The following is a 22242-nucleotide window of genomic DNA, read 5'->3' as shown; positions in this document are numbered from 1 at the left end:
CAAATCATCAATTTCATTTCTTAACATTTTTAATTTTTGAGATAACTCGAAATAATGATAATTCGATTATTTCAAAAGCAACACCGGATCAGCATTAGGAGGAAGTTTGGCTTTCTTCTTCTTAAAATCTTCAAATGATGGTGGCAGTCGTCCGTTTTCATGAAAAACTTGAACTAATTTACGATATCCTGAAATGATACAATACTTTTATATACAGCGTTTGAAAGAAAGTATATTCTGGGAATTTAGCTGTTTTAAGGTAAAATTTGCAGCAACAATGCATGCAATCATTTATTTATTAATTAAAATATTTAAACAAAATAGTAAAAATTATAGTCATATTAATACATGACAACTTTGTTTGGACAGAACAGTAATTAAAATAATACAAATTATTTATCTATTTCCAAAAGTTATATACATTATCGTTATAAATGTTTTACACAAGGAATGTTTCAAGTAATTAAAACTTTCATTTACAGCACAAGTACATTGTATGTATATGCATATGTGCATAATGTATTAATAATAATTTTTATCATAAATAAAATAATAATGTACGAAATAAAGTTAAATTTCTCTTACCTTGATCTTCGGGTGTAAGAAGAGAATGGGCAGCAATATATCCACGCAACACCGGCATAAATCGAAGAAGTGGAAAACAAACGCACGACAAAGTAAGAATTAACAACGCTCCAATAAATGTCCAAAAGGCGAATTTCAATTGGCTGTCAGCTTGTGAATGTCTGTATTTTCCGCTCTAAATTAAACAATGTAATGTAATATTTCTACAAGAAATTAGTCATTTCTTATTATACTGTTTTGTAAACGAAAACATCTCCTCTTTTGGATAAAATTTTGTCAGCTAATTTAAAAACATCTTCCACCGCCTTGTACTTTGTAGACATTTCTAAACAATTAATAAAATCAACAATTAGATTAAAAAATTAATAAAATGCATTAATTTACGGTAAAATTCTGTGCATAAAGGAAAACAAGGTTCTTCTGTTCCTTCTTCTGTAACGCAGAACGGTCCATGAGGATGAAAGTCATCATTGCGACAGAAAACAGTATCTTAAAATGGAACTTTTAAAACTTAAATTGTACAAACTTCAAATGAACACATACATCCCAATCTCTTTTTGCAACGCTTTCCAGTAACGGTTGTTGCCTTTGGACCTTGGTATTGGACCATTTGTCTGACGTCAGTATCCAAGCAACGTAATTCTTAAAATTATTTCCCATGTAAAATAAATTTTATGAAAATTAAAGGCTCAGAAATAAAATTAATAAATAGAACTGTCTATGATAAAAAATTTTCAATTTCTTTGTTCAGTTTGTCAAATAAACTGCAAATTCTTTTTTCGCTTGCAAATACTGCTTATCATATGAACATTCAAACAGCATATTGCTTTTATTATTATTAGATGATATAGGAAAGAAAATTTTATTATGCTTTTTCATTCCTTATTCAATCCTTTATGTTTACATTTTAGCTGCTCTATGTGACCACAGTTTTAACCATAAATTTCCACTGCCCTACCATAATTTGAGGAGGTTAAAATGCATTGCAATTATTGCATATTATAGTCGAACTTGGTTAAGTGCACAATATTTTGGCCTAACAAAATTCCCTGTAGTTAATTATACAGTAAAATAGTGGAAAAGTGCACAACTTGGTTAAGTGCTAATTACTGTGGTCCACGGGATTTACTGTTTGCAATACATAGTCCTTAGCTGCACAATAGGTGCGTTCCTGGTTGCTTTACGTTCATCTGATGCTCAGCAAAGTTTATTATTTATTATATTAGAATAAGCAAGCATCTCACAGACAACATCAACTAGTCCAAATCAAAACAACTACTGCTTTCCCAGGAAGTTACTCACAAGGAAGCAGTCGCAGATCTGATGACAGTTCAGTCATATTTTCACAAAAACAGCATAAATCTGACAAACCTGGACTAAATTGAAGAGCAGCTAGCCAACGCTGGTGCCACAAAAACTGCTAATAATCGCTTGTAACCATAATTCAAATCTACATTCCCGACTATTTTGCATGAAATAAATGGACATTTTTTCGCATTAAACCTATTCGTAAATGTGAAGTTATTGCTCCTTTTAATTACTCTGCATAATTCCCAACTTTCGATAAGTGCACAACTTGAATAAGTGCATGGAAATTCTTGCCAAATTCCATGTGCACTTAACCAAATTCGACTGCATTTATATATAAACTTTTGAATTGATTGTTAAATGTCAAATTGAAAAATATCCGCTTATGATGCAAAAACAGCCTTACTTTTATAAAACGTAACGTTACTTAATCGACAATTAATTACAAATGGAAATTTGCATTACCTGTATCATCACACCGGAAAAAGCAATATCTTTTTTTTAAACTCCAATCCACACACCATGGCCCACTTGGATCATTATCTGGGTTTCTACAGTAATTATTCGCTTCTTTCAATGATGGAAAACCAAGTCTGTGGGGTGTTGCCATTTTATACACACTGATTTCCTTAGACACTTCTTTTGCGCCCTCCCATGTTAAGCATGCATGCCCTGAAACTGTTGTCGCTCGTGTTCCAGAATATCTAGCCAGTGAATCACTACTGATGCATGTTATCTCTTCTAAAGTTAAAAAATGCATTGCCAATTTTTAACTGCATTCCAATTTATATAACAACATAACAGTTTGTTATATTCATCTAATTATACAACAAAGAAAAAATAATTTAGAATAAATATTCTGTAAACTATAATTTTATTACTTTCAATATTTATTTTTCATTAATTTTCAACCTTTTAATTTTATTATACTCCAAAATTGCACTTATGCTTAAAAACATTTTAAAATTTACAAGAAAATATTAAATAAATAAAAAAAAAATATATATATATATTATGCATTAAATCATAAATTAGTTAAAATGCTTGCACCCAGAAAATGTTCTGAATTTCCCTCTTTTAAAATTTTTAAAACAGAAGAAAATATTTTTTAATTTTAATACTGACCGGATGCAAACATGGAAACCGTATCTTCTTCTCCAATGCAATTTATATAACATGGTGTCAAGCGCTGTGTTGCAGTTTCATAGCATGATGGAATAAAATTGCTTTCTTCAACTTCTTTACAATAGTTATCTTTGGAATTATTGGGATTTATCAGCGACCATCTAAAAGCAAACAGTGTCAAATTGCTCATATTTTAACTTTTTCTAGAATAAAAGTTAAATTTATGTGAACTTAATGTACATGTATCCTCACAGATAAATATAAAATTTACATCATACTCATCAAATAGTGTATATCTTCACCATATATAAAGATTGTTTTAAAATGTATATACAGTAAACGTGTATAAATAATATATAAAAAATACGTAAGCAAATGTATTCAATTACCGCATGCAGGGTATGTGATTAACTGTATATGTTTTCAAATATTTCTTCACTGATGGTCTCTGCTGTTGCTTATCATCACTTTTATAGCAAGGAATATCTCGATCACCTAAAACAATGAACTTTAAAATTTCTGAACAACTAAGTTTTAATAGTTACTCTGCAACTGCTGATTTTCACAAGTTTGAAAGCAAGCACGTCTTTCTGTAGAGCCATCTTCAAGTTGCACAAAACACCACGGGCCTATCTTTAAATTTCCCAAATTGCGGCATAAATTCAAACCTAGCACCCCATATTCAGCAGCTAAAAACGTTAATAGTTTATTGATATAAATTAAAGTAAAACAAATTAAACATACCAAGATTGGTTATCTTTTCATCCATTTTTAAATTCCATTCCATGCAGAGGTAACCGTCATATGTATAATTTCTCATTCCAAGATAACGCATGCCCAGAAGTTCATACTGGTACAAACATCCAAGCTGGTCTGAGACTACAGTTTGAAGATTTTATTGTTAAAAATTATTTCAACATTTTAATGCACTACATTATTTTGCAATAAATAAAAATGAACTGATTTCAAACTGAAATCAAATACTGCGTGGCTAAATAAATATATCATAAATATTTCTAGCATATAAAATACTTTTAAAGAAAAGAAGTAATTACATTCTGATTCACATGTAGAGTAGCATGGCTGCCACTTATAAAATGGATGATCAACGAAACAGAATAAGCCTGCTTTGTTGCAAAATTTTGCATTTTCTCTTGGACACGCACAAAAATTAGTGTCTGCCATTAGAGGGAAGTCTACAAAGAGCAAAGTCAAAGATAAATAGAAGCAGTTTATACAATTTAAACTAACAAGTTTCCATATTAATATCACTCCATCTTTTGCAAGGCATTCCTGCTAGGGTTACATTCCTAGCACCAAAAGTAGGTTCGTCTTTATACCGAGTAGGAAAATCATAAGGCAAACATTTCATCGCTTAAAAGTACATTTCGAAACTTAAAGTTTTATTTCACTTCACTTTTTCAATTGCATGCATTTATTTAAACATTAAATAGTACGAATAAACTATTTTTATTGAAAATAAAAATAATTAAAGACATTAATAATTCAAATTAATTCATTCAGAAATGCATTCAGTACTAAGTTTTACAAATCAACATAATATGATTCCTTTTCTATGTTTATTTTTACTTACTCGCAATTTCACATATTGGATGGCATGGTTCTACGTACACACTTTCTTTCTGAACCATGCAAAAAAGGGCCACGTGAAAAAATTTTCTTCCTAATTCATTTGCAGCTTTAGGCCTACCACCAGTTTTACAAACATTACCTTCCCATTTCCAGAAACTCATATACTTCTTCAGTAAGGTTAACTTATTAGCCTGCAACATTTCATTCAAAATAAATAAAAATGTATCTGAATTTTACACAATTAAATTTAAATTGCCAATTTTACATCCAACAAATTTTCAACTGAACCCCAATTTAAGCATGGGGAACTGGTAATAGAAGTCGTTTTGTATATGGTACTTAAAGAGAAACTTCTGGAATCCGGATCCACACAAGCCACATCTAAATTTTACTGTTTATTGGTAATGCACAATATAAAATACGTTTGTTAAATTTATAAAAGTTTTATATTTAATTTGAAATATCTTCTTATTGATGATATATTTTAGAAATTACCTTAATCTAGGCAGTTTATTTTAATAAAACTATAATACTAAAAAAGCACAATACATGTATTATTGTACTCTTACATTTACGTTCACAAGGATGAAAACAAATATGCGTTTGGCCATGACGATCCATGCAATATGGACCACCAGCATTTCGAAGTTCCTAAAACCGCACAATTCATAATATATAATTTCAAAAAAAATGCATTACAATATTTCTGCAATAATTATGAGGAACAAATTCTTGTGTTGTCCAGCCTCGAAAACGATGCAACCATGGACTACACGGTGTACCATCTATAGCATGATCTAGCTTTCCATAATAAGTAAAATTGCTCATATAGCTGTAAGGTAAGCAAGAAACATCTAAAATACATTCGGTTTTCCTCAGCATCAACAACGCTAACATTTGTTGATAATTCAATCAACATTTAAAATTTTATTTTTTATGGAATTAAATAGATACTCATTCTAAATTCGAAAATTTTAAGTTTTAATTATGAATTACAATTATACTCCTATCACGATTAATTCCTATGTAAATTATTATTGAAAAAAATTGTTAAATGAAAAAAAAGTTTCATAAAAAGCAAACTTATTGAAATGTAACTTACCAGCATAGTTATTAGGGTCAAAACCTGGATAAAGCTGCACCAAATTAGTCGTGGAAAACAACAAAAACAAAGAAGTAAAGTAAATGCCCAATTTTGCCGCCATCTTTAACCAGCTACTCGCAACGAATGAAAGGATAAATCAGAAAACGTGAAAAATTGTCAGGTACAATGATACTGTAAACAAAGTTAATTTAAAACAGTTTATTTTAAAATTGAATAAAATTCTTCGAATATATTTTACAGGATTGAAATAATTTTCTTATTTCATAATAAGTAATTAATGATTTATTATGTAATACCATTGCATTGCATAATAATTATTAACATATAGGTATGATTCTGAAATCATATTTTATTACTATATTAAATTTTATGCGCATATTCAGCAAATAAAATTTCTTGGATAATTACTTAAGATGATACAAAAAACCTATTATTGAACTTTAAAAAGAATATTCAAATTTTAAATTTCAATCCAACCACATTTGTTTAATTTATATAGATAATTTGACATCTCCAGCCATTAAATATTATCATATATTTGCGACATGAGCATAAATATTACATCAAATTAAGCGTAATTAAATAAAAATGGAGTTGGTAATAATGTTTACAGTAATAGCTGGTTAAAAAGTCATAAATAATGTAAATTCTTCATTATCTTTATCATTAAATATGTAAGAAATAATTCAAGCCATATTTTACAGACAACATTTTGCTATAGATGTATGATGACACCACTGCTGTATGAGTTTTATAAAACTAATTGAAATCAAATTGGATAAGAATTATTTTTATTTATAAAGTTAAATAAATTTATCGAAAAATTTTTGACTTACGATGAATTAATAGTCAAAGTATATTGCAGATAGTTATATAGATGTAGATGATAATAATTCATTTCTGATTGGTCGAATTAATTTCAAATTAATTTTTAATATATTTTATAATTACTTCATAATTCAGAATTAAAATGAATGATTTTCAATTTAATAATCTTGGAATTCGTTATTTGAAACACTCTTCGACATATTTATTTGTACTTGATTGTTACAGTACTAATGAACGACCCTCATTTTTTTTACTAAAAGCAAGGAAGTTTTGTCTTTGAATTCCAACGATTTGCTTATATATTGTCGTTTTGCTCTTTTAAGATTATTTTAAATGACTGATTAATTTTAATTTTAATGGTAAAGGTTGATTTTTAATAACTTTTTTACTTTGTTTTGGTCTTGGTGAGAAAATAATCTCATGCGTATAACAGTGCGTTGTTCAGTTTTTATTTTATGAAAATTGCTTTATATTATCGTTATATTTTTCCGGGAATTTCAGTATACGAAGTAGTTTTTATGTAATGCTTAATGTGGCAACAATTCGAGTTTGTGATTAGGTGGTTTTTATTCACTTTGATGCATTGCACGTTGTCCCAAATTAACCCGCTTGAATTCATTTGTAGTGTAGATTGTAATGATATAATATTGTTTCAGATTGGTGTTTTTTTTGTTAATTTGATTTTCGTTTAACTTTAAACTTTTTCCTGTTTCACAGTTTAAAATGAGATGTAAGCGACTGTAAGAATTTTAGTTTAGAATGTTTTTTTGGGCTAGGTGAGAAAGCATTTTCTGAAATAAAAATGTCCTGAATTCAGAACTGGTTGAATATTATGTTGCGACTTCAAAGTTGAACGCGATTTTGTTGATCACTTTTGCTGGTATTTCTATTTTATCTTTGTTTTGTTTTAGTAATGCGTATAGTCTTTTTTGGGGGTATTTGATGTTTAAAATTGTAATTCTTCTGTGGTTATGGCAGCAGATGGTAGCAAGTGGCCCTTCGGATGGGGATTTTTCAAATATTGGAAATGTGACCAGCAATGTGGTCGTGCAGCTTCAATTCGATGATTCTGAACACGCCGACATTGTGGCCAACAAGCATGGCTATAAAAATATGGGAAAGGTATGCGTGCAAAAAATTGTTTACTTTTTAATATATTTTTCAAATTTTGCTTTGTTTTTTCGAATGAATTATACTACTTTTTAACGTTTTTACATTTCATATATTTACCTTCAGCGTTATTTCATCTTTTAATCAACATTTTTAAACATGTATAATTGAAATTTTCATTTCAAGGCAAGTTAGAATGCTATATTATTATATTTTGCGTGTTTATATTATTTGTTCGTTATATAATCACATGTTATGGCATTAAAGTAAGTAAGCGTTGAATTTAATGAAATATGCAGCTGTTTAAAAGTGACATTTTTATTTTCCACAGCTGAAAGCTTATTGTCTAGAAATTAGTAAATTTAGTTAATTTTTAACCGAAGGTGCCTACTTTTATTCGAAAATTTTAGGGTTGGTTTCATTGAAAAGGGCCGATTATTGGGTTCAAAAAAGTAATGACCACTTACATTTCTAAGCGAGAAATAAAAAAAAAAGATTAGATGGCGATCCCAGAAGTAATTTTATTTTATTTTATGCGTTGTTGATTTTGGTAGTAAATGGGTGAATTTTATTTTTGGATTCGATTCGTAGGCTTTTGTGGACATGAATTTGGAAAACTCCCGAAGAGAACGAGTAAAAAAGGAGATCGGTCTNACTTGACGATGAAAGCAATCGACGATCGACAAGGGAATCATCTGTTGAATGGCCGGATCCACTTTATTCGCAGCAGTGGTATTTGGTAAAGCACTATATGTTAATATATGAAGCAACTTTTTTTTGTGTGCTTCATCCTCATGTTTTTTTTATCTTATTTTATAAATAAACATTTTTCAGAATGGTTTCGTCGGTGATGGTATGCGAGTTCGGGAAGCCTGGAGTATGGGCTATAGTGGAAAAAATGTCGTCGTTTCTATATTGGATGACGGCATTCAAGGTGATCATCCTGATTTAGCAGCGAATTATGTATGTTATTGTTGTTGTTTTTTCTTGTTAATTTAATATTTGCATGCAATTATTTTTTGTTGTTTTGCTCAAGGATGCCATGGCAAGTCATGATGTGAACGATGGCGATGATAATCCCTATCCTCGAGACAACGGAGACAACAGGTTTGCCAGTGCACTAATTTGATACTATGATTTATGATATACATATTTTTTAATTTTATTACTTTGATTGTTTCTTATTTTTATTTTTTCCTGGGGTTTAGGAAATATAAATTAAAATTTATTTTATCATTCATTAAGACATGGTACACGCTGTGCTGGTGAAGTTGCGGCTGTTGCTGGAAATTCATTTTGCGGTGTAGGAGTGGCATACAATGCAAGGATTGGGGGTCAGTTGATATTCTGTTTTGACATTTGTTTAATTTTTACATTAATGACAACAGTATGTTTAAAGAGTTATTTAAAAATTTTTTCAATGTTTTTTCAGGTGTGCGGATGTTGGATGGTCCAGTTAGCGATAGAGTTGAAGGATCTGCGTTATCTCTTCGTCAGCAGCATATAGACATTTACTCTGCTAGTTGGGGGCCTGAGGATGATGGGAAAACATTTGACGGACCCGGTCGTTTGGCAAAAATGGCTTTTTATCAAGGAGTTACTGAAGTAAGAATGAATGGTGAACTGAAATGAAATTCTCTTTTTAAAATTCTCATCTGTTTCTGTATGAATCAGTTGATTTTATATCCATATGCACATAGGTGTATAATTAATTGCATTTGAAAGAGGATTTCATGCAAAGTATTTTATTTTTAGGGGCGAAATGGGAAAGGTAACATTTATATATGGGCATCAGGAAACGGTGGAACATTTAAAGATAGTTGTTCTTGCGATGGTTACACTGTTTCTATATATACGCTGAGTGTTAGCTCGACCACTTTTGATCACAAACAGCCGTGGTATTTGGAAGAATGCCCTTCAACATTGGCCAGTACTTACAGTTCTGGTCTGATAAACCAGCCCGCCATCGTGAGTTGCTATGCAATTGAATATTTTGAAGCAAGTCAATGAAAGAAAAAAGAAAAGTTATATTTAAACTTTACTCACAGGTTACTACGGATATGCCAAATACGTGTACTACCCATCACACGGGTACGAGTGCTAGTGCACCAATTGCTGCCGGTATTGTAGCTCTTGTTCTGGAAGCAAAGTACATTTTTGAAATAGCAAAACAATGTTGTTTGAATTTTGTTTATTTATGTATTTTTTTTGTAACTTTAAGCTCCAACCTGACATGGAGAGATATGCAACATTTGGTTGTTCGCACGTCTGATCCGACACCGCTTTTGAACAATCCTGGCTGGATAGTCAATGGAGTTGGTCGAAAAGGTGCGCACTGCATTATGATAAATTGATGATTTTCATATTATTTGCATTTTTCTTTTGTAAAATTTGTAAAAAAAATCGGTTTCAGTGAGCAGTAAATTCGGTTATGGAATTTTGAATGCGGAAAAATTGATTCGCCTGGGCAAGAAATGGAAAACTGTGCCGACTCAGCATGTGTGCACGTTTGTCTATGAGATGCCAGATCCAATGTAAAAAATATTTCTTGTCATGTTGTTAATGCTTGTTGTAAATTAGTCGATTTATAATGATAGATTGTTGAATGGGCAATTTTTGAAAAATATCACGATAAATGTAAACGGGTGCCCTCAAGGGGCACCTATACGTTATTTGGAACATGTGCAGTTGGTGATGAGTGTACAGTTCAGTCGACGTGGAGATTTGCGAATACGTATCACATCACCTTCCGGAACTGAGTAATAAGATTGATTTGATTTTTGATTATTGGAAAGGCAACAGCTTGAATATTATGATAATTTCTAGGAGTGAACTGTTACCGCCTAGATTGAACGATGGAAGTGACGGTGGATTTATAAAGTGGCCTTTCATGTCTGTGCAGCAGTGGGGTGAGAATCCTGAAGGAAAGTGGATAGTTACTTTGGAAAATGTCGGAAATCCGAATAATCGCGGTAATCGATATTTAAACGTTGGGATGATGGAAGAGAAAAGATGTAAGCTGCCCATTGTTTGCAGGTACTTTCCACGATTGCTTGTTGACGCTTTACGGAACGGAGGAAATGGCGCAGCCGAGTGAATTGGAAATGGACGAGGAGCTGGGAAAGAATAGTCGTCCCGCTTTGTTTGGCACGTCAAATTTTGTTTCTGATATGGCCGGACATCAGGTGCAGTTTGGGCAGGGTCAACATGCACCAAAATAATATATATATGCCTTGGTGGTGAATGGGAATATTTGAACATAGTGGTTTTTAAAAAAAAAGCATAAAATAATACATGTATGCTCAGTGTTTACTGTTCGCTTTGCTGTTCGTTGAACGCTTGTTCATGTTGCACATTTTATTTTAGTTTTTCGTTTTCCTTGACATGAACAAAAATTTGGTGATTTCTTTTTTTTCCTTTCTACTTATTCTTGCATGTAGCTCTGCAGCACATGCGCACGTATGTTTTTTTTTGAAATTCATTTCACCAATCGTTATAAGAAAAAAAAGGTCTCACATTTATCACCATATTTAATAAAAATTTAGGAACTGCTCCAATAGTATCAAATCGAATCGAATCAGTTTTTTTCACACATGTAGAATTTGGTATTGGTGTGGTATTTATTTGGCTTTGAAAGCAAAAAAAAATTTTTTTTTCATAATTTTTGCAGTTGCTTTGTTATATTTTTTTTTGTTTGAAATTGTTTTCCATTATCTACTTCACACACAGATATATAGAGAGAGATATATATATATAATACAAAGCGTACAAGTAACTGAGCATTTTTTTAAACAGAAGAAAAAAGTATTTTTTTTCTGTTCAATTTATTATATAATGTGCATATAAATTGGTGCAGGTTTGCAGAGCATATATGTGATTTGAAAATGATTCATTTTATCATAAACAACGTTGAAACGTGATGCAGGAAATGGTTGAAATAATAATAATGCTTTGCCGATAATGCACACTTTATCAATTGCATATTTGAAGAGGGAATGGAGAAACAATGCACGTACCAATCACACTTATTTTTACTCGAAACTTACCGTAATGCATGCTTGCATCTCCCTTTTATTTCGTGTCATTTTAATACGCAATGCAAATCAACAATAATTGAATATTGTGTATTTAAAATTTTTTTAATATTTAAAAATCAGTAAAGTTCTAATATTAAAAAAGGTTTTTTCAACAATATTTTGCATCATTATTTATTAAATTTTACAAAATTATTTTTTAAAGCTTGAAAATCAGTATTGAGAAAAATTACAATATTTTTTAATAATTTAGTTTATTTAAAAATTTCATGTAATTCCACATGTGAAGCATAGATTGGATATGTTGTTGTTGGACAAATATTAAAGAACAAAAGTTGAACAAAATTACTAGCAAATAAATTATAATCTAGGATAATAATAATAATAATAAGAAGAAGAAGAAATATGATTTTCAGTTATGAAATGTCCGCGTGATTAAATAAAATCGATATGACTTTTTTCTTAATTTAGTAAATTTTTTTTCTAAAATATAAAATATTAATTTTTTTGAAATGAAAAGAAAATGTGTAAAATTTGAATGGAATTTTAATTTAGAATTTTGGAGATGTGATTTTGAAAGAAAATTGCCATCCTGAGTGTGAGAACGGTTGCAGAATGGTCAATTCATCGTTGGATTGTGTCAGCTGCAAGCATTATTACCAAGAGTTGAGAAATCGAGGAGGCAGCAAGTATAAAATTTTATAAAATTAATTAATTTTTTGAATAATAAATGAGATTTTAAAAAATTGAAAAAAAATTTATTTTTTTGAATTCTATTTCAGGTGCGTTTCCAAATGTGAAGCTGGTTATTATTTGGATACAAATGCGCGCAGATGTAATTTGTGTTTACGAGGATGTGCCACTTGCAGTTCGGCTACTTTGTGCGACACTTGCTTGCCGTCCATGTTTTTGATTGTCAGCGATCCTGAACATCTATGGCATGGCAAATGTGAAACCGAATGTCCTGACGGTTTTTTGGCCGAGGAAAGTAGGCGCTTTTTTTTCAATGCCGTATTTTATTTATTTATTTGTTTATTTGTTTATTTGTTTGTTTTAATTAATCAGTTATGGTAAAATTGTGTTGTTTATTTGAATGGTTTGTAAAGTGACGCACCATTTCCTGTAAAATTTTCCCCGCATCATCGAACATTTGCGTATTGTAGGCATTGTAAATTTCCATCGCAGCTTGTTATCAATGACGTTGAAAACTTGTTCACTTTTGTTGCTTCAACAGTCGGATTTTAGTCGCTAATTTAAATTAGCACATTTTTATTCATTTTAAATTTCATTTAAAATTGAGCTTTTTCTAAAAATCTTGAAAGAAAACGTCAATTCTGCTGAAAAATTTCGATGAAATTTTCATCGCTGATTTTTAATCATAGCAAAATTGAATTATTTTATAATTGTTACGATAATTTTAATGTAATTGTTATGCAATTATACAGCATTCTTTTTAACAGCAATTGAAAATTGCTCGAATGTGAAAATCAAAAAGTCGGATTTTATCATTTCAATTTGCCACAATAATAACCTCACAAACAAGAATAATAATAATATATTATATTATATATTACAAATTCATTTTGAATTATTATTGATAATAATGTTGACAATATTTCATCATCGTCATATTATGCTCGTTGAATGACGTAAATCACAGTATTAATTGATATTATGAATTGGAAATGAAAATAGAATTTGAGACAGAAATCAAGCTTTCTTTGAACGATGCAACTTGCAGATTAGGGAAAATATGCATATTAGTGTCGACAAACAATTTGAAATTTTGCTAAAACTGTATGTACTACTAAATGTGATAAGATGCGAACTTGAGCAACTAGTTAATGTTGAATATAACTTTTAATTTTTCAAACTTTAATTTCCATATGAAATTTCAGATGAAATTTATTTATTTCTGTTTTTTAATCAACATATATTTATTTAGATAAAATAAATGGTGCAAGAAGATGCTTGTTCAAATGTGACGAAGGATGTTTGAATTGCACTGCCGAGGGACCGTGTCGGTTTTGCAAATTTGGCTATTTTTTGAACTCATTCGGACATTGCGTGAAAAGCTGTGGCGACGGATATTACGACGATGTGAATAAACGAAAATGCGTCAAGTACGAGTAGACGTTGATTTTATTATTATTAATATTTTTTTTTGAAAAAAGAAATTTTCTCTGAAGATGCCCTCAAAATTGTGAACAGTGCAGTAAAAATGCAAATATTTGCCAAGTGTGCAAATTTGATTATGCGTTGAATAGCGTTGGCCAGTGTGAACCGCAGAAGCTTCGACCCTGCGACCGAAATGACCAGTGTCCTTTGAATTCGTACTGTGAAAAAAGTGGCCACGTTTGCCAAGCTTGTCATCCAGACTGCGCGAAATGTATCGGTAAGCAGAATTGTGAATATCAAACTAATATTTCTGCGTTATTCATTTTGAATTATTAGCATAATTTGGTTTGCGTAAATTAGCATGAGATTTTCAAATCGAATACGACAAATTCCTCTTCCCTCAGTTATGAGCAAACATTTGCAATTCAAGTTTTTACGCTTTCATGTTCTTCTGCTTTCTTCGAAAGCTTTTAGCATGTTTTTCTTTTTCGAGCTTTTCTGTTCAAAAGTTGTTCTTTAATGCGGAAGCATTTTTCATCTTAATGTAGTTTTTGGCTTGTTGATGATTAAATAACTTTTTCATTGGATCAAAATAAAATTTTAAAACAAGTTAAAGCAAATTTTTTCAACTCAAGAGGAGGAAGCTACCGATAGCTGCAATCCGGTAAACAGCATTTTTGTAACAATTTAACACTCAACTTTTTGTAAACAGTTTTTTGCTCTGCGTTGATGATAATATTATTTATTATTTGATTTAATATTTATCGATAATTGAAATTGAAATGACAGTTTTACAATAGACAATTAATTTATGTGTTCCATTTAGTGAAATGATGTGTGTGAAATTTTTTTTCCTGTTTAGTAGAAAATTTTCAATTTGTAAATTTTAAAATGATAAATGTGAAAAAAACAAATTTTTTTTTGTTTTTGCTGTTCAGGTCCTGGTTTTGATCAATGCACACTGTGCAAAGATGGTCAGGCTCCGAACCCGAAGAGCAACGATTGTTCTTGCAAACGGGGATATTATTTCAATGCCAAGTTTGTGGTAACGTTGTGGGATATTTATTGTCAACTATTTTTTTGCAATTTTATTTTCATATTTGAAATTCTGTTCTTTTTTTTTCCGTAGACATGCGAAAAATGCCATATAGCATGCGCAGTGTGCAATGGTCCCGGTACTAATTTCTGTTCTGAATGCAATCCAGGATATTCGCTGTTGGGATCTTCGTGCATTCGATGCTGTGGAAATAATGAAAGCTCAAGTCGTTTTTGCAGTCAGTAGAACATTAGCTTTTATTCTTTTTTTTAATTAACACTATTAACTGTGCGATTTTTCGTTCCAGTCAGGTGCTTAGGTTCATTCACGTCCAGCCAGTACAGCATCAAGACGGTTGTAATCAGCTCTTGCATCAGCGCTGCAATATTATTCATTGTGATTTTTGGTGCCTTAATGACCTGTGATTGGTATCGTAAGAGCAGAAATGCTTATCAGTCAGTTTTACCAGAATTCTTTTATTATTTTTAATAAATTGAAATTTTAACAATATATTTTGCATTTGCATAAATACGTAATACTTTTTAGATATTCGAATGTTCCAATTTATTTCAATTCTGATTCTGTGAAATTGCTCGAAAATGAATATGATGAAAAGTTTGAAGAACACGACAACCAATTGTCGCATGTTCAAGATGACAGTGATGTTGTTATTGATGTGCTTATGGAGCGGGCTTAATTAAAAAATTATCTTTTTTACCTTTTTTTGAAAAGCAGCATCATCATTCATTTATTATAATTATCGATGATTTTTCCAAATTTGATGATTCTTATAATTTTCTTGCCAAATGCTTTTGTGCATCATGTCGTTATTTGTTTTATTGGAAAAAATTATTTATTTAATAAAATTGAAATTGAATTTAATGCAAATTGTTGTTATTTATTATCTGTGCTTGCAGTGCGAATGCAATAAAAAGCAGAATTAAATGCAAATGCAAATTCATTTTCACTGTTCACTTTAAATTCTATGTAATTTTTTTGAATTGAAAATGTTTACATTCGATGAAATAAGCCTATTATTTACGTCATAAAATTAAAACATTTTACGCACGCATCCGTTTTAAACATTATTTCACGTATTTTTTCTAATAAGAATAAAATGTAAAAATTAAATTAAAAATGTAACAATATTTCACAATAAATGCACTATGTAAATCAATAATAATAATTATTATTTATAAAAATTATTTAATTTAATAGAGCAGAATGTTTCTAATTGAAAATATAATTGCTCATATTATATACATTGTCATCATATCGTATCATATCATATACAATTTTGTATTTTTTGTCATTTTAACACCACTTTTATTAAAAAAGTAACATTTTTTGGCATTTGATACAAATTGTGTTTTTCATAAGCGCAATATTTGGTTAATCGATCAATCAATCAATCACTCATATAACTAAAGTAATAATGATAATCATAATAATAACAATAATGGTGATAATCGTGTACTTTAGTATTTATTATTCATGCATTTCATTCAATATACCCGTATGTAACATATTTTTTGTATATTACATGCTTTCCTGATGAATTAATTTAAAGTTGTCAGAAAATTGATGGTATTTTATTGGCTTATCATCGACGTGAATTTCTACATGTGTGTAGGTCAAATCGTTGATTTCTAATCAACCAATTATGACGACAATGATATGCATATCTTGACATTTCTGTGCATTGTAAAGTGATTTAATCTGTCATTTGAAATTAACGAAAATGATTTGTAATGCGTGATGCTTTTTACCTTGTCAAACGAGAGATTTTTAATTTTGGAGAAAAATTAAAAAAAGGGACAAATAATAATTTTCCAATAAATGACAAAAATATATCGAAATAATAAAACAAACTGAAATATCTTGATAAAATAACACATGGATATTACTTTGTATGAATTTTTTGTTTTTTTAATGATTTAGTGCATTGCTGTGATGATTTCATCTGAAAGAGCATGTTTAAAATGTAAATTGACGGCATTGCAGAAAAAAAGTAATTTTAATTTTCAATGAAAAATGTTTTCAATTATTTATACATTTTACTGAATTTATTTTGTGATTTGTTTGTTTCTGTGAAAAGAACAAGCACTTTTCTTATGGACGAGTGACAAGCAATAGAATATTTTTGCAAGCTGCGTATTGTGAACGATTGAATGTTATTATAATATAACTGCTATTTTTATGTGCAATCAAATTACATTTGCATCAATTGAATATGGAAATTGGTTTGACATTTGGATCATAGAAACATCCGCATACACAAAGCACTTTGAAGCAATAGGCTTGAGGCGTGTGGACATTTTCTGCTTTGAACTTTATTGTTTTCTATAATTTCAAAAGGTAAAAAAGCTTTTTTGAAAATTTAATTTAATAAAATTTATGAAATTGAAAAATTTCTAATTTTTATTCTTCTATATTTCATTCGGTTGTTTGGCAATGTTTAAACAAAGTTGTAAACAAACCTTCGGATAATATGCATATTGTTCTTTTTTACAACGAATAAATAAATAAATAAATCTTTGATAGTTTGTTGATTGTTTATGATTTAATTGAAAATGAAATTATGATTGATCGACTGGTGGATTAAATGAAATTTGAATTTTCCAAATTTGCAATAGGACACTTTTGATAGCATCCTGTTGTGTTTCGGCACGCGCTGGTATAACCAGTCGTTGCTGTTTCATTTCTGCCTTGCTGTCAATAAAAGGTGCTACACGCTACTATAGCTCCGTTGGACGACCAATCTTTCGATGCAATTGATGTTTAAGTGTTCACAAAGTTAAAAAAATTTATGCATATTTTTACATGATTTAAAAATGGACAATCCGGATAATTTGAAAATGAATGGTGAAAATCACCAACAGCCGACAACCGCAGCGAACGCTGTGCAGGTAAATATAATTCATATTTTCAGCCAATTTTCTATAATTGTTTTTTTTTGCTTTCCATTTTATAATTGTATGGAAAATAGAGTCTTTAAATAAAATATTTTCACATTGCACTTACAAATGTTATAAATAATTTATTTTGCATATCAAACAAGATCGTGCGCATCATATATTATTTTTGAAAACTCAATTTATTGCCATCATCACAGACTTTCTGTATAATACAATAAATGTAAAAAGGAAATATTTTTTATCAGATTATCTTTTTAATTTAAATCAATTTAAATCACTGGTTGATTTTTAACAATGAGCAATGATAAATATTTTGTCTATTGTCAACTATAATTTTTTTGTTGATTATCAGATATGATCTATCGATTGTTTTAATTAAACAATTGTGTTATTTTTTGTAACCAGTTTATATAATGAGAACAGAAATATAAATATTCCATTATATTTTAATTTTTTAATCAAATAGCGTATTTATGCTTGAATTAGTTGCTCTGAACGATGCTTTCTGAAGAAGTAAGTTGTTTCAATATTACATTTTTATTTGAATTCAAAAAATCTAAATTAAATTAGCCAAAATATTATTAAGTTAAATAATGAATATTTGAATGCTTATAAAAAAAATACAATGAGAAAGTAATTTAAAATTTTCAGAAAAAAATATGTGAATTATATTTATTTGTTCAATTTCAGTTCAAATTTAAATGGTTAACATATCTTGAAAAAAGGTTTTCCTATGCATGAATGGGGTGGCTTTTGAAGAGCAATTAAGTGATTAAACAATGCAACTGAGCATGTGAAATCGGAAAATAGAGGAAAATAGCTTACTAGCTTTCCATTACAATAATTATGCATGGTTTTGAAAGGAACTTTACAAATATGATGCTTGTCATTGCTTATTCAACTGAGAAAGGGCAAAAGTTATAACTGGAAATATTTTATCATTTCATTATATAATTATTCATTTATACTGAAATTATAAATCTGGTTTATGTTTTCAAAATTGCTAAATCGTCAAATATGCATTGGAATGATGAAAAAAGGGATTTTTTAAAATTTAATTCATCACAAAATAAACTGAATAATGACAAATACATATATGCTAAATATTTGCAAAAAAATGTAAAACATTTATTTGCTTTTTGTTAGAGTGATCTTATAAAAAGTGATCAAGAGTCAAAACTGAACCGCTACATCTCCAACGATGCTGTCGATTCCGTATCAATGGAGATGGAACAAATTCAAAAAAATCCCCTGGTCCGCAACAGAGGTAGTTACAGTTTAAGTAAAATTCCAATGGCACTCAGCGACATGAAATCGTCCTTTCCACCTAAACTGACAACGCAACAAAAAAAGTATCTCCAATACGGCTTTTGGCTTTTGTTAGCCATTGCTTATCATATTTTTTTCATCTTTGCTGTTGTGAAAAACTACCGGAGAGCTTTGGCACTTATTGTATTTACTGCAATATTTTGGTTTTGTTTATTTTATAAATACATTTTCAAAATTTACTTCATTTCAAAAATTAATGCTTGCTTTGCTAAAAATTTAAAGAAGAGAATAAAAAGATGTTGGAAAAAAACTGTATTTCGAGGGTGAGTTTAAACCAACAGATGCTAGAAGAATCTTTTACTAATTAATTTAATTTAATTTAATTGTAGTTTTGTTTTTACGGCACTTTTCATTGTGTTCATTGCAATCGTTCTGATCTGCTGCAGAGGACAATGGCAGAGGTTGAACTGCTTAGCTGGAATTGTTGTCCTTGTTCTCTTGTTGGTTCTACTGTCAGAAAATAAAAGTAAAGTAAGAATATCTTTTATATGAGCTGAATTTTTATTAAATGAAATTCATTTTTTTGTTCTGTTATTTCAGATAAATTGGCGTCCCGTTATTTGGGGATTTGCAATACAATTTTGCATTGGACTGTTTGCTCTCCAATGGGAATATGGTGTTGTAGCGTTTGAATTCATTTCTGAAAAAATTGTAGCATTTTTGGATTTTGCACAATATGGAGCGGCATTTACGTACGGCTTTCTGGTCAATCCGCCTCCAATTTGTGGCATGAATGCAGTTTTTGCTTTTTCCGTAAATTTTGGCAAAATTCCATTCACCACTGATTGTTGAAAAAGAAGTTCAATTTTTTAGGTATTACAAGCAATTTTGTATTTTGGAGCGTTTGTCGCTTTGCTGTATCAACTTGGTGTAATGCAGCTTGTTCTGATCAAAGTTGCCTGGCTTGTTCAAATTACACTCGGCACAACGGCAACGGAATCTTTAAATGCAGTAGCTTCAATATTTCTCGGCCTAAGCGAAGCGCCACTTCTCATCAAACCGTATCTATCCCAATTAACCCATTCGGAAGTATTTGCAATTATGTGCGCCGGATTTGCTTCCGTTGCTGGTTCGCTTTTCGCCGCTTACGTCTCTTTTGGAGTAAATGCTAATAACATTCATTCATTTTAGCATTTCATTTTTCTATTTTATAAATTCAATTTTTCAAGGCATGTCCGAAATATATATTATCGGCAAGTGTCATGTCAGCGCCAGCGTCACTTGCTTGTTCCAAGATTGTTGTCCCTGAAACAGAAGAATCTGCAACTAAAAAAGTCGAAAATCTTGATTTGCCAAAAGGGTAAAAATTATAATTAAAAATGTAAATTTATGAAGTTTTTCATTATAAAATAAATTTTTAATTTTTAGGCAATACAACAATATTTTAGAAGCAATCAGCAATGGTGCTTGTGATGTTATCACTGTTATTTTTCAAATTATAGCCAATTTGATTGTTTTCATTGCAATTTTAACATTCATCAATTCAGTCATATTATGGCTAGGAAATATGGTTGACATTGATGACTTGAGTTTAGAGGTTACAATTTATATATCCTTAAACATAAGCTGCATAATTTTAATTAATTTATTTATTTTGCTTTTAGAAAATACTTGGCTATATATTTTTTCCAATAGCATTTTTCATGGGAGTCAGCGATTCTATGGACATTAGTAAAAGAGTAGAAGAAACAATGTATGTCGCTGAGTTGATGGGTATCAAAGTCGTTTTAAATGAATTTATTGCATACCAACGACTAGGAGAATATGTAGCTTCTAATAAACTTTCCGTAAGTACTTTTATCATTTTTTTAAATAATAATCTTTAGAAAAAACTTTAAAATAATAATTAAATTTTTAATAAAATATAATGCATTCATTTTAAACATTGATATGTTTCCTTTCAAAAAATCGTATAAAAGTATAACTAACAATTATATTTAGGGTCACTCACAAATGATGGCAACATACGCTTTGTGCAGCTTTGCTAATATTGGATCAATTGGAATTCAGCTTGGCTCTGTGGGTAGTCTCAGTCCAAAGATCAAACCCATTCTGGCAAAATATGCTTTAAGAGCTGTAGCTACTGCATGCATTGCGTCATTTATTACAACTTGCTGGGCAGGTAATTGAAAAAACACAATCAAAATAGTTTCATTTCTTACTTATTACATAATTTTAGGTATTCTGATATCTGAACCACAAATCTGTTTGTCTAGTGCACAATCCGCTTGTTTCAACGTCACAGTTCCTCATTAGTTTTATTGATATCTACAGTCATATATAATTATATTTTACTTGAACTGAAATAAATATGAATTAAAATATAAATTACAACTGTTTAGCAAAAATATTGATGTTGATATTTCGCAGATCATTTCTGGAAAGCTTTCAGAAACTGCCTTTTTTTCACAACTCTGTTTCAATCAGTTGCAATGTTTTGCTTGAGATTTCCAAAATGCTTTTTTAATTTGTTCAAATTAAACATTCCTTTTATTTACCTAAAAATGTAGTAATGTGTCGAATGAAAATTTTCAATATTTTCTTTGTGACTAATCTGTTTTAACAAACTAATAGTAGCGTTCCCAGATTTCAGCTCAAGTGTCTTCTCACTGGTCAGCTGGACTCATCAGTGTTACTCTTGGTTTTCAGTTTGTCTTGTATATGTCTCACTGATTAGATCAAAACAACAACAAATAAATAAACAAAACAGCAAAATACATTTGATAATAATAATAAAGCAAAAGCGAACAACATATCATGCATGATATGGGGCGCTTCACCATTAAATTCCCTCATATGGACATAAATAATCACATTTCCCAATTTTTATAACAAAGTTTTTGTTTTATAACTGAACTACATCATTACTGCCTCTATCATCTAAAAAATCTCAAAACAGTGATGAGGAAAAGAGCGCAAAGAAATTGACGCTAAACAAAGCTGTTTGAAAATCTTTTAAGAGTGAAACTTAAAAATGACTAAGGAGTGGACTGTATGAGTTATTTGTAGATAATTCAAAACCAATTTATGAAGTAGAATTCAATTTCATTCAGCTGGAGCAAGAAAGATAGTGAGCCAGTGGCTAAAGAACAGTCACAAGTTCAGTTAGATAGCTTAAATCTCGAATATATCTCTTATTTTTGAATTTTATTT

General features: G+C 30.0%; 6 protein-coding genes across 6 annotated transcripts; 4 read left to right on the top strand and 2 right to left on the bottom strand.

The window, feature by feature from the left end:
* Positions 1-66: 66 nt before the first annotated feature.
* Tsp_08970 (conserved hypothetical protein) lies at positions 67-1388 on the bottom strand. Its single transcript, XM_003382068.1, has 6 exons — positions 1379-1388; positions 1129-1227; positions 970-1074; positions 819-910; positions 586-760; positions 67-188 (listed from the first exon to the last, which is right to left on the bottom strand). Exons 1-6 carry the CDS (start codon positions 1386-1388, stop codon positions 67-69), a joined length of 603 nt encoding a protein of 200 aa, XP_003382116.1.
* A 322-nt stretch (positions 1389-1710) lies between these two features.
* Tsp_08969 (putative kringle domain protein) lies at positions 1711-4203 on the bottom strand. Its single transcript, XM_003382067.1, has 10 exons — positions 4051-4203; positions 4003-4009; positions 3763-3897; positions 3564-3707; positions 3408-3513; positions 3019-3179; positions 2340-2634; positions 2127-2217; positions 1957-2002; positions 1711-1781 (listed from the first exon to the last, which is right to left on the bottom strand). Exons 1-10 carry the CDS (start codon positions 4201-4203, stop codon positions 1711-1713), a joined length of 1209 nt encoding a protein of 402 aa, XP_003382115.1.
* Positions 4204-5301: 1098 nt separating this feature from the next.
* On the top strand, positions 5302-7849 carry Tsp_08968 (conserved hypothetical protein). Its single transcript, XM_003382066.1, has 3 exons — positions 5302-5387; positions 7456-7666; positions 7841-7849. The coding sequence occupies exons 1-3, from the start codon at positions 5302-5304 to the stop codon at positions 7847-7849; spliced, it is 306 nt and encodes a 101-aa protein (XP_003382114.1).
* Positions 7850-8356: 507 nt separating this feature from the next.
* Tsp_08967 (putative endoprotease bli-4) lies at positions 8357-15539 on the top strand. The gene is made up of 21 exons (XM_003382065.1): positions 8357-8407; positions 8489-8617; positions 8691-8761; positions 8900-8988; positions 9087-9259; positions 9410-9622; positions 9703-9803; positions 9876-9982; positions 10068-10188; positions 10252-10413; positions 10481-10626; positions 10691-10855; positions 11200-11270; positions 12244-12377; positions 12471-12658; positions 13634-13811; positions 13878-14083; positions 14745-14851; positions 14936-15071; positions 15150-15297; positions 15389-15539. Exons 1-21 carry the CDS (start codon positions 8357-8359, stop codon positions 15537-15539), a joined length of 2847 nt encoding a protein of 948 aa, XP_003382113.1.
* Positions 15540-17676: 2137 nt separating this feature from the next.
* On the top strand, positions 17677-21762 carry Tsp_08966 (sodium/nucleoside cotransporter 2). Its single transcript, XM_003382064.1, has 11 exons — positions 17677-17751; positions 18907-19112; positions 19419-19560; positions 19630-19827; positions 19903-20190; positions 20259-20389; positions 20458-20626; positions 20694-20876; positions 21031-21211; positions 21269-21333; positions 21667-21762. Exons 1-11 carry the CDS (start codon positions 17677-17679, stop codon positions 21760-21762), a joined length of 1734 nt encoding a protein of 577 aa, XP_003382112.1.
* Positions 21763-22063: 301 nt separating this feature from the next.
* Positions 22064-22081, top strand: Tsp_08965 (conserved hypothetical protein; the record flags this gene model as incomplete). The annotated part of the gene is made up of 1 exon (XM_003382063.1): positions 22064-22081. A coding segment is annotated over exon 1 (18 nt), but the record flags the coding sequence as incomplete, so codon positions are not given.
* Positions 22082-22242: the final 161 nt, after the last annotated feature.

The sequence above is a fragment of the Trichinella spiralis genome (genome assembly GCF_000181795.1).
Source record: "Trichinella spiralis strain ISS 195 chromosome Unknown Scfld1, whole genome shotgun sequence".
NCBI classification, from domain to species: domain Eukaryota; kingdom Metazoa; phylum Nematoda; class Enoplea; order Trichinellida; family Trichinellidae; genus Trichinella; species Trichinella spiralis.
This window is presented reverse-complemented; position numbering and strand designations above follow the sequence as displayed.